This window comes from Ambystoma mexicanum, chromosome 3p (assembly GCF_040938575.1).
Source record: "Ambystoma mexicanum isolate Mex_15411 chromosome 3p, UKY_AmexF1_1, whole genome shotgun sequence".
Taxonomy (NCBI): Eukaryota; Metazoa; Chordata; class Amphibia; order Caudata; family Ambystomatidae; genus Ambystoma; species Ambystoma mexicanum.
This window is the reverse complement of record NC_090925.1, coordinates 691,578,683-691,591,369: the sequence shown is the minus strand read 5'-3', so window position 1 is coordinate 691,591,369 and position 12,687 is coordinate 691,578,683. Positions and strand designations below refer to the sequence as shown.

General features: G+C 49.7%; 1 protein-coding gene across 2 annotated transcripts in view; it reads right to left on the bottom strand.

Moving 5' to 3' along the window:
- ZNF346 (zinc finger protein 346) overlaps positions 1-5,285 on the bottom strand; it is a 319,091-nt gene extending 313,806 nt beyond the window's left edge. The window contains exon 1 of one of the 2 annotated variants that reach the window (XM_069651491.1): positions 5,020-5,285. In XM_069651491.1, coding sequence (XP_069507592.1) covers positions 5,020-5,071 — 52 coding nt within the window. In that variant the 5' untranslated portion in view covers positions 5,072-5,285. The remainder of the gene's footprint in view (positions 1-5,019) is intronic. The other variant, XM_069651492.1, reaches the window with a different exon arrangement.
- Positions 5,286-12,687: the final 7,402 nt, after the last annotated feature.

Sequence of the window (12,687 nt, the reverse complement as noted above, 5' to 3'; positions counted from 1 at the left end):
GCGGGTCCCGTTGAATTCACTTCTCCTAAATAGATGACTGGGAGCTCCTGAGGAGCAACCTCTGCACCCGACAGTAGTACACTTTAGGTCACTGTTAGATTGGTGACACCCCGCAGGGTCCTTGCCCCGCGGGGTCCTTGTTCTTGGTCACGAGACGGGTCCAGACGTGGGTAGGCCTGAGATCCAGGGATGGAGCTGGGCTATTGTTGGGGGTTGGTGGGGAGGGGGAGTTGTGTGAGGTTGGGGAAGGGGGGAGGGGGGCACGGTTCGTTAACAGAAGGGAAGGAGCCAGGAAACGACCCTACATGGGGAACATTATGGGGAGGGATGGGACGGAGATAGACCGACTAGATGGCATCGGGTAATCTCAGAATTGTGACCTGGAATGTACGGGGCCTCAACAGCTACCTTAAACGCAACAAAGTGATGATGTATTTAAAGAGGATGCGCGTAGACATAGCCCTGCTGCAAGAGACCCACCTCACTAGGGAAATGCTGGAGGTGGTCGGGAGGAAATGGAAGGGCACCGTTGTGGGGGCGGCGTACTCAGCGTATGCCAGAGGGGTTGTCACTTGGGTGGCGCCCCACGTGCCGTTTCGAGTGCTTGATCTACGGTGGACCCGGAGTGTAGAATGGTGGTGGTAACGGGTCTCTTGGAAAACAGAGAAATACACATCATAAATTTGTACGCCCCCAATAACGATACAGCGGCTTACTTTAGGACCCTCTACGGTAAACTTGGCCCCCTGGCGGGGGGTACGGTAGTGTGGGGGGGGACTTTAACTGTACCGTAGACCCCAGTATGGATAGGTCCAAGGACAGGGCAGGAAAAACGGCACCGGCGGCTAAAGTGCTGAGTACCCTACTGAAAGGCCTAGAGGATGCGTTGAGAAGGCTGCATCCCACGGATAGACAGTACTCACACTACACAGCGCCACATGATTTGTACACAAGGTTAGACTACATGTTTGTAACAGCCGGGATAGTGAGAGAAATAGAAGGAGCAGAATACAAAGCCCGAGTGCTGTTGGACCACTCGCCCTTGGTGGTAGACTGGAGACACCAGCCCCCCGCCCGCAGATCCCTACATGGAGACTTAGGACCGAGGCTCTGCAGGATGAGGGGTTTCGGGAGGGCCTGAGGGAACGCCATTGCAGAATATTTTGATACAAACACGGGAAGCGTAAGCTCTGTGGGCACACTGTGGGAAGCGTTTAAGGTGGTGGTGCGTGGGGTAGCTATTTCCCAAGTTAAGGGGCTACAGGGGGGGGTCGAAAGGGAGCTCCGGGAGGCGGAAAGGGAGCTAGAGGAGCTCACGCGTTGCGTGAGCACCGCTCATGATAACAGAACCAAAGTAGAGGAGCTACAGTTGTCCTGCAGTGCACTCTGGGATAGACTGTGCAGACTCAGCTATAGGAAATATACGGAGAGGATACACGCAGGGGGCGACAAGCCAGGCAGACTGCTGGCCTGGCTGTATAAGAGTGAGACCCCCCGCTCGGTGATTAGTGAGATTCAGGGCGAAGGAGGTAGCACATGCAACACCCAGAAAGAGGTAAATGAGGAATTCCTTAAGTTTTACAGACACTTGTATGAGGACTCGGGGGAGGATATGGGCCAAGACATATTAGACACATTGGGGGACATTGAGTTGCCCACCTTAGATGATCTAGAACGTTCTGAGTTGGACGCACCCGTCACCTCGGATGAGCTGGAGGTAGTGATTGGGAACTTGCCCACTTGCAAGGCGCCGGGTTCGGATGGGCTGCCCAGCGAGTTCTACAAAACATACCAGCAAGAGTTGCTCCAGCCACTGCTTGCCACTTTCAACGAAGCCTATGAGAAGGGAGAACTCCAGTTGTCCCTCCGTGAGGCTGTAATCATCCCACTCCTGAAACCAGGCAAGCCTGCCGTGGAGCGCGGGTCTTACAGACCGTTGCCCATGCTCAACCAGGACAGCAAAATACTCACGGCGGTGCTGGCTAATAGACTGAAGAGGGTGATTAAGAAACTGATTCACCCAGATCAGACGGGATATGTTCCGGGCAGGAACATAACCGATAACCACCGGAGGCTACACCATGTCATAGACCAAACTGAGGAGGACACGGGCGAGATGGCTATAGTGTCGTTAGACGCGGTCAAAGCCTTCGACTCGGTACGATGGCCCTGGCTGAAAGCGGTCCTGAAGGGGTATGGAGTGGGACCCGGATACCTCAGATGGGTACAGTTATTTTACAGCACCCCGATGGCGAGGGTCAAGACAGGGTCCACGGTCTCAGATTCTTGGCAACTGGGCAGAGGGACCAGACAGGGATGTCCCTGGTCACCTATGCTATATATACTGGCATTGGAGCCGCTGACAATATGCCTGTGTCAACAATATGGGGAGGTGGGCATAAACACGGCCAGTGGAGAGCATCTGATATCATTATATGCCGATGATATGCTCCTTTATTTACGCTACCCAGAAGAAAACCTACAGTATGTCCTAGAGGTGATAGAACGGTACCCCATCCTCTCCGGTATATCGGTGAACCCTGGAAAGTCCAGCCTGTTCCCTTTGGGTAGATATAGGAATGCCCCGGTGCAGAGGCTGCCTGTTTTGCCAATACCATGGCAGCCCGTAACATTTAGGTATTTGGGAATAAACATTTACCACAAGATCGAGACAGAACACAAGCACAAAACGGAAAAGGCGATAGAGGGGATTAAGAACAGTATGGTATTTTGGTCCAGACTGCCCCTGACCATGATGGGGAGGGCGGCCTTGCTCAAGATGGTGGTCCTACCTAGACTCTTGCACTTTTTTTTTTATAAACGTCCCGTTTCTGATACCCAGGATCCTATTCGCGAAACTTCACAGCGTGTGTTGGGGTTTTGTGTGGGGCAGCTCTAGGAATAGGGTGGCTCTGTGGAAGCTCCAGAACCCGTGAGACAGGGGGGGGGGGGGGGGATAGGCCTGCCTAACTTCGAACTCTATTACCTGGCGGGGCAGCTGCAGTACGTGGCCAGGTGGCTCTCGACTGAAGATTCAGCGGAAGCCAGGCTCCTGTGCGAAGATACAGCCCCATACGTTCTGATGGAAGTGGTGTGGTTGGGCAGAGATAAACTGGTGGGCAAGGGGCGGTTACTGAGGTTGGGCTGGGAGATCTGGCACAGGACATGGAAGACTGGGGGGGACTCGGAACCATACTCCCAGCAGGCCCCTTTGGCAGCTCTGTGTGGGAGCGACTCTCAACTACTTGAATCGGTCCGCAGATACTGGGAACAGGTAGACCTAGCCACCCTCGGGGACATATGGCAGGAAGGTGAGGCGGTGGACTTTCAGCGGCTGCAGGAAGAGACGGGAGTACATGGTGGCCAATATATAACCTACACTAGGCTGGTGAAAAGACTAGAGAAAGATGGCCGGAGACAGTGCTCGCGGAGGATCCAGATGCCTCCCTGGAAAACATGTATGATATATCGGAGGGCGGGCACGAAATATCGAGGATATATGAGCTCCTGCGAGCAAGGGCAGGGAAGGAGTTGCTCCAATTGAGACAAGATGGGGAGGAGGAAGTGGGAGGACCCATGACAGATGGGCAGTGGGAACGGGCCCAGAGGCACCATAAAAAGGTGTCCCGAACGCGAGATTCCAACAGCTTCAATTGTATGTTACCCACAGGGCTTATTTAACCCCCGGGAAGATTGCAAAGTTTGGGGGATCAGCTATACAGCAATGCCCCAGGTGTGGGGAGGTGAACGTGGGACTGCTACACATGTTTTGGGCTTGCCCGGAGGTGCATAGATTTTGGAACAAGGTCAAGACGAAACTGGCTGGCGGGGGGGTGGTGCTGGATGTGGAATCGGCCTGGTCATGCTTGCTTGGACTATTCCCTAGACCCCGGCATTTGAAACACATAAGCAAGATGAAGGACCTGGCCTATGTCTTGGCCAAACGTAGGATCGCCATGGGCTGGAAGGCGGCCCACAGACCTAGGGTGGAGTTATGGTGGACAGACCTCTTGAGGTGGGCGGAAGCTGAATCCGTAGTCTGGTTTGAAGTAGTCACCAGTGGGGGCGAAGAAGAAGTAGGGCCCCTGCTGGCCTGGCGGCAATTGGTGGCCTCGTTGGCAAACCCTCACCAGGGTGACAACGAAAGAGAGGACCCGGTTGATGGCTGTCTAGGTAGTGTGCCACCCAGTGATGTTCCCGTAAACGATGTGAGAACCGGCTCTAGTTTAAAGGGGGAGGGGGGAGTTGGGGAGTTTGAAAATGTGTTGAAATATGATGCTTTCTATGTTTTGAAACAGTTGTAGTGTGTTTGTTTGACCTTAAAAAATAAAATAAAAATATATTGCAAAAAAAAAAACCTTCCCAACATGTATATAAGGGTAATAGATGCCTTTTAATACCTTGGGGTCCCGCTTTACTAAATGAATCTATGCCCTAAGGCTACTGTCCATTATGTCCTCTTAACAGCCATACGGTTTTCCATCCAACCAATTCCATAAGATACACATCCCAAAGATCAACATCCATACACCGTGACTTACTGCCCTGCTCCACTCTAAGATGCCAAATGTATCTAGCATTGATACGATTTTGTACTAAAAATCTGAATAAGCGTTCTTCCTTCTAGATTAACCCTCGCTAGAAAGCACATGCAGTTCTTACAGCGTCAACATATTGCCCTTTCTGGAGTACCCAAAAAGGTGCAAAATATGCCTAGGGGTATGCTCTGTCTCTGTTCTCTATTAACTGCCTCGTCCATATTTACTCATCACTCCTAAACAAACATTACAGAAGAACCGGATCCAAATCCACTAAACACCGATCAACAACGCTCGCCAAGTTGCACTGTTTATCATTACGTTTCACGGCATCGCTGGACTGCTCCGGCTTTCCTGTACGTAGCCCATTAGTCATCTAAACACTTCCCTCCTCCACCCTCTTTATCTCTTTCAGTTCCACTTCCTTCAGACCCACCACCGTGCCCGCGATTCCCGTATCTCATTACATCCCCGCTCTCACCCTCCTCTTCTGTAGCCGCCGTATACGGATCGTTTTCCTCCTGATCCGCCATTTTCTAGTCCTCTTTACTCTGAGTCTGACTAGAGTCAGCCCAAGCACCGAATGGATGGGAAAGTTCTGCAGGTCCACCAGGACTCTCGCGAGATTACATGGTAAAACAGGCAGTTACAGAGCATGCGCGCTACTGAGGAAGTGGGCAGGGTTTGTTTACGGACGCGAGTTTACCACCTCAACCTGGACAGCTACAAGGTTCTGGCCCCAACAATGGGTAAAACTGTATTTGGACAAACATCACAGACTAATACATCAGTCTCTACATGCAAGAGAAGTGGCCCATCACCTGGTCTCTTATGTTGTGACCTATATATAACGAATCATAACGGAACAAAATATTTTGTCGCACGGTTTATTTTGTATTTTATTGAGCATTTGTTAGGCGCCTATACAACCGAATAGTGTTTTCAGGGGCCACAAGACAAAGTGAGGAGGGAGGTAAGGGAGTAAAATAAGAGTGTTATGTTCTGTTACTCAGATGTATAACATGCATGTACAACACATGAAGGCATCTTGACGCAAGGATAGTCACAGTAGTACATCATCAATCTAGGGGACTAATGAAAGAGCAGAGTTTTTGTCATGCAACAGAAGTGCATGTGGTTCGATTAACGTCCTATTTGTATTATCCTATTGGAAAGGGGTTGGGTCTCCTTTCTATTGTTATGTTTGTTGTCTGTAGCACAGTGTTGATGTGGGTGGGGTTACCGCTGTTCTGTAGCTGTTCTGTAATATTTGGTATCCCATACCGATCCGGTATCCCCTGTCTTCGTAGATCGCAGACCAAAGTAGATTTCCGAGCCTTGGTATGGGGTACCAAATGTTGCACAACACGGCATAACGCCCGAGTTCCATATTGTCCAGTCAGGGGAGTATTCAGCATTGCCAGAGAGGCTGGGGGGACAACCACGGTGAAACTCCTGCTACTTTCCCCTCAAATGCAGTGCACGCATTTCCAGGTTGTCTCATTCACGCCCACAAACCACCCACCCCTGACCCAATCATTTTTTTAGTAACATTACTAGTGGCATCTCGCATTTTGACACAACAAAAAAAAAACGGCAGAATCATTACAAATGCTGGGAACTCATCTATTAGAGCTCTGTCCAGGCGCTCTGGGGCAAAATACATGCACATCAACTAATTTGCATATGGATTGCACCAACAGAAATTACTTCACAGAAAGCACATTGAAAGGAGCATCATCAGTCTTTGATACTTGGAGGCAGAATGCAAGTGACTTTAGAATAAGTTGTCATAAGTAAGCCAAGTGGCAAATCATTTTGTGGTGCAAAATACCTAAATTGCACTGTTATATATGGAGCAAGTCAGGCTTTTTAAAAAAAATAACAGCATGATATATTAAAGCTTTGAAGTGAATCACTTACAGAGCTGCAGATAAGACGCAGTCTGATTACATGGTCTGCCCAGGATCACACACTTTGGTTAATAGTGAAACCGGAATGGAGACAATTTAAGCAACTGAGCACATCTTCACAGTTTTCGTTTATTTTGATATTTATTAATGTTTCCCTTTGCATTTCATGTGCTTAAATACTACTTTATTGATATAAATGCCTTAGAAGCAAACCACATTAGATAACAAACGTCCCTTTCATTATTAACTTTACACTATATATCATTATAGAAATATGTTGAGCAATAAGAGGACAGATTTAGTTTTATTCTCCCCTCCCTGCATGCAAAGTCACAATAGAATCATGCAGATTAATGTGAGCCTAACAAATCCACCCTGGGTAAAGCCATAGTCATTATTTCATAAAGCCTGCAGCATCATGCAACCTTCTAACACCCAATCACTCCCTGCCATGCACATTTCTAAAAGGACAAAAGTCCCTGCTAATAGTACCCCCTCCCTCCCATCAGGGCCTAATGGCTCACATTGAAATGCTCTGTTGACACAGAGCAACTTGCGAGCCCCTCTGCTGTTGCCTTGAGCTCCTTGGAACATTGTCCTGCCAGAGGTTTCGGAAAGGGTAAGGTGTCCTGCTGCCAGGACAATTACTGCGCTGAGCAGGAATTACTGAGCACACATTGTCCTGCCAGGGGGACACCTTTCTCATTGGGCACCCTCATTGCATAGCTCTCAACTCACCCGCATTTGGCGGGTGTCACCCGCCTTGCAAAGGGCTGACTCATCACCCGCCAATCCTCCTGCAAGCCCATTCATTCCAATGGGCGTCTCACCCGCCAAAAACAAAATCGGGTGATTTCACCCGCCTTTGCGAGACAAATGGTTGAGAGCTATGCTCATTGAGGTGCCGACCGGGAAGGGTAGCCCACTGATGAAAGTCCTGGTCAGGCTCTAAAAAGAGCGTGTGGCGTGGCAACGTGCCCCCCCAACCCCTGGCTCGTTATGGCACTGTTACTTGATCAGTCAGCTGAACTGCATTGAGTTAAATGAAACTTAGTTGGTTATATGGTTATTTGTAGCTTAAAAAAATCACAGCTGCCAACACTTGGTGGATTATTTGGTTATTAGTAGCAAGCTGCCAACAGTGATTGAAATGGGTACACAAACTACGCTTGGAAATTGAAAAAATACTCCGAAATACCACCTCCTTAGGGAAATTGACCGATAGATGGGTTCACTGAAGAGGGTGTTGTGTAGCTGTGCAGTCCTCATGGCAGGCACGTAAAACACATACAAATAATATTTCATTTTACAGGGTTGACATGAAACGCAGATAAATCACACAATAAACGAGACTGACAATATATATATATATATTACACATCTCATAGCATAGTGGGAGTATTTGTGGTGTTTCTCTTTTAAGAACATGTATTGCCCCACTAAGGATTTCAAGAGAGGATTACAGTCAAAACCTACCCTTGTTCTAGGCCTTTGACTCTAATCCTCTCTTGACATTCCTCTCTACACCCTCTAGAGTCAGGCCCCCTCACAAAAAAGAGGGTCTCGCCCCATTTTCTCACATCCTCTAAGGATGTGTCATGACAGCCTCATACCTGACTGGAAGAAGGAGCCTCCGCATGCACGTGCAATACCACGGTGGTAGACTAAATGTAATGGCACTCTGTCTCTGTGTCTCACTGTGTAGGGCCTGCAGGCCTACCCCGTGTGATCACAGGCCTGCGGCCCTGCTAGTCTGGGTGCGGTCTGGGTGCCCCAGATCAGCATGTGTAACGCGGTGCCTCCAGGCCACTGGCCCTCTGTGTGATTGCAGAGCAGCTGCTCGTCCGGGAGCCCACGGCAGCTGCGGTCTTGTTGTGTGACCACGACGATCAGGGTGATCCCTGCCACATTAATTTTGTGTTGGTGCCCCGAGCACCTGTTGGGCTGGCCCAGAGTCACAGTGCACAGAAATGATGTACTCCACTCCCCAATTCAAGGGATAGCTCAAGCAGAGCGTTGTTAAATGTTACCCCTCAAAAACAAGGGGATACCAAATATTACAAACCTATATGAGCCATAATATTTGGTATCCCCTTCAAAAAAAGAATGGCATGGCTTCCAGAAGCTGTTACAGTGTAGGCTTATGATGTACTCGCCTCCCCAATGCAAGGGATAGTTCTAGCAGTGCTTTGTTAAATGTTACCCCTCAAAATCAAGGGGATACCAAATATTACAGCACTATATTAGCTGTAATATTTGGTATCCCCTTCAAAAAAAGGATGAGATGGCTTCCAGAAGCTGTTGCAGTGTAGGCTTATGATGTACTGCCCTCCCCAATGCAAGGGATAGTTCAAGCAGTGCTTTGTTAAATGTTGCCCCTCAACATCAAGGGGATACCAAATACTACAACCCTATATTAGCCATTATATTTGGTATCCCCTTCAAAAAAAGGATGGGATGGCTTCCAGAAGCTTTCACAGTGTAGGCTTGTCATGTACTCCCCTCCCCAATGCAAGGGATAGTTGAAGCACTGCTTTGTTAAATGTTGCCCCTCAACATCAAGGGGATACCAAATATTACAACCCTATATTAGCAATTATATTTGGTATCCCCTTCAAAAAAAAGATGGTTTGGCTTCCAGAAGCTGTCACAGTGAAGGTTTATGATGTGCTCCCCTCCCCAATGCAAGGTTTAGTTCAAGCAGTGCGTTGTTAAATGTTACCCCTCAAAATCAAGGGGATACCAAATATTACAACACTATATTAGCTGTAATATTTGGTATCCCCTTAAAAAAAAGGATGTGATTGCTTCCAGAAGTCATTGCCTTCATTTGGCTGTGCTTCCATCTCCTGTTGTGGTAGCTCAGGTGGTGCTCTCTCCGGTCGTGGGCGACTACTGTCGATGTCTTGCCTTTGATTTGGCCTCCAGTCACCCTCTAGGTTTCTTTCCACCCAGCTCCACGCTTCTCTGGGATCCGTGAAATGCACTGTCGTACCGTTGTGGTATATTTTCAGCTGTGCTGGGAACAGAAGTCCGTATTTTATGTGAACAGCTTGAAGGCGTTTCTTGATTGGGTCGAAGGACTGCCTCGCTTTCTGAACCTCCCTGGTGAAGTCTGGGAAAAAGGCGATTCTGGAGCCATTAAATGTTATGGAGCCCTTAGTTCTGGCCATCTGCAGTATGGCGTCCCAATCCCTATAGTTCAGGAAATTTGCTATTACCGTGCGGGGGGGGGGGCTCCGGGTATTTGTCTGCCCGTTGGTGAGCACGTTCAACTGAGAAGAATTTTGATAGGGTCTTGGGAGCGAATAGATCCACAAGCCATTGCTCTAGGAATAGCTCCATGCTCGGGCCTTTGGAGTTTTCAGGCAATCCAAGGATCCAGATGTTGTTCCGTCTTGCTCTGCCATCACCCTCTTCCACTCATTCTTCTAGTGCCTCGAGGCGTGCCAACGCTCCGGTCATTTGGTGATTTACAGTCCGACATGCGGCCCTCTGTTTCCCTTGGTAGGAGCCGTGAATTTTTGCAGCTCATGGCGCAATAGCGACACCTCAGTACATCCATCTTTTTTCCATAGAAGTCCTTGAGTTGGTGATAGCATTCATGATGTCTTTAAGGGATATATTGTCATCCTTCGGTCCCAATGCATCACCAGAGTTGCCCTGCTCCTGCGGGGGAACTTGGGTAGTGATTGTGTACTGCTCCATTTTGCTCTGCGTTGTCACGTTCTTTGCCCTGTCTTTCCCCATGGTGGTCAAGCCAGTGTTGATTTGCAGTTGCTCCCTTCCCTCTCAGCCGATGTTTGTGCAGCTGTTTAGGTCAGTGGGGTGCTCGCTTCGGGTGCAACGATTCGGCAAGGCACCATCCAGTTTTTGCTGTTGGTTCAGGATCTTGTGGATACTGGTCAAGTGGTTCACTAGAGACACTTGTTCCGCCTTCACACGTGCACTGTCCAGTGTTTATTAACAAATGGTGCTGTCCGTGACCACCCGGCTGCGGTACTCCGAAGATGGCAGAGCCACAAGCCTTGGCTTCTATCTCGCTAGGGAGGTGCCGTTGTAATCTCTAACACCGCTTCCCTCCTTTTGGTTTCTCTTACGGTTTTATATGCACTGTCCACTTTGTGGTTTTCTTCCCACGAGTCCGCTGCGTTATCACCTATGCCCTCTCCCTCCTTTGTTTTGTGAGCCTGAGGATTGGCTTGGTCGGCACCCTATCTTTCGGGAAGGAGGCGTTTCTATTAGTTTCAGTTTAAACGTGTGTCTTAGACTCGTATAGTGCAGGATTAGGGGCCGTGTTGCCGCTTCACGCCACGGACAAGCAGGCCAGTGCTCCAGTTGCCTCCTTTCGTGGGAGACGTGCTCGTTTCAGTTGTCCTCAGTAGTAGTCTTTGATCGGGCCGGTGATATCAGAATGTTGTTTAGCTCTCTCAAATCCTTGCAGCTTCTGAAGTGCGTGCTGCCACTCAAGTCGGCGCACCGGTTGTGTACAAGCTCGCCTCCCAGCAGGTGCTCACTTTTGATAACGGTCTGGGCTAACAAGTGATTTTAAGTGTGTAAACCTTGTTTATTGCTGCAGGTTATGGCAGCTAGGTGATGTATTCACAGGATATTAGTCTTATTGTGTTCACCAGGGACACTCAGCGCTCAGCCACATCACTACTTTATTGGGAGCTCGGAGCGTTGTATATTCAGTGCGCAGTTCTCATTCACCTTATAACAGCCATGCCCTCAGCATAGGCAGCTTACCTTCCATTCTCGGTTGCTTTGTGGCACGTGTGTTGCAATCCACGTGTCGCGTTCCACTTCAGGGTCCCACTGTGAGCGGTTGGGGTCCAGGGATAATTCTGCTGCGCATCGTTGTTGGTAGGCAGTTTAGCTTCTTCGCACCGTCTCTGGGTAGGAGACGTGTTTGATTTGGTTGCCCCCTCTCACTCCTTGTCGCAGGCGCTGCTCGCTTCGCTGTCGGCCTGGCTCTCCTGCAACCAGAGCGCCTTCAGGCAGCCTTCCTCGGCTTGCCTGCTAGCTCGGGTCGGGTCGCGTCGTTCCCAGTGGCCCACAGCAGCTTCTCACAGCCTCGGATGGGACTGCCCCACCGACCGCCGGGGCAGCAGGTAGGAGCCGAGCTGGCACTTGGAGTTCCCATCAGGGGGAGGACCCATAGCGCGGCTCACCTTGTCGCTGCAGTGATCAGGATCGTAATGTCAGCTGGTCCTCTCTGTCCTTCTCAAGCAGGGTTGCTCCACCTCGTATCGTAGCAGGGGATGCCAGTGCCCGCCTGCTTTCATGGGCGCGCTCGACCGCCTACTCGCAGTGTGGTTTGGGGTCGGGATCAGTGTTTAGTCTTGCTGATTTCGGCCTCAGCGATGTGATGGTAGTTGCTGTTGCGGGGCGCTTGGTTCAGTGGAGACTTTAACGTAATGCGCACCTTCCTCTTAGCTCGCAGTCTCAGTAGCCATCTTGTCTGGCATACGCAGTCAGCCGCTTCTGGATTCCACAGCGCTTATCCCCGGAACCACAAGTCGGTTCAGGTCCATAGTGCAGCGACCCGTTGCAGAAGGGTTCCGCTGCTTTTGGAAGCTATTTTCATGAGATTAACAACATGAATTGTCAGGATAAAGGCAGGATCTAGCTGGCGGACTGGGAGCAGTGAGGAATCACGTCCTCATTGCCCGCTTGCTGGCCACACCCCCCCCAAACTTGGTGATTATTGAAGGTAAGGTTACCCATTTTATCGGGTGCTTTGCATCCGTTTACCGTGCGCAGCCCCTATTCGATGATCCATAAACACATTTGGAGACCCTTTGCACACACCCGTCCATATTTCATTGTGGGCAAGGGGATGTTCAGTGACCAGTCCTCCAGCGGATCTAACAGATCCTTTGGCAGACCTACACCCATTTTGAGGTTAAAATCTCCGCCCCATATGCATTGCTCATTACGATTCCTCCTGTTTAGAAGTAACTCATCAATAAACGCCTTGACTTTGGCTAACCTGTCTGCCCCAGCCTTATGGGGGCTGTTATAGAGGTTCAAAATGATTAACGGGTCCCCCCTAGAGGGTAAAATACAGAGCACCTGTAGGTAGTCCATGTCAGTCTCCACTACCCTAAACCTACAGGTTAAGGAGGCTTAAATGAAAATCGCCAGACCCCCATAACATCTTAGTGTAGCATTTTTTTCGCTGAGATCCGCTACGATGTGTAGCCATCTAACAGTGTGGTCTCCAAAGCCCA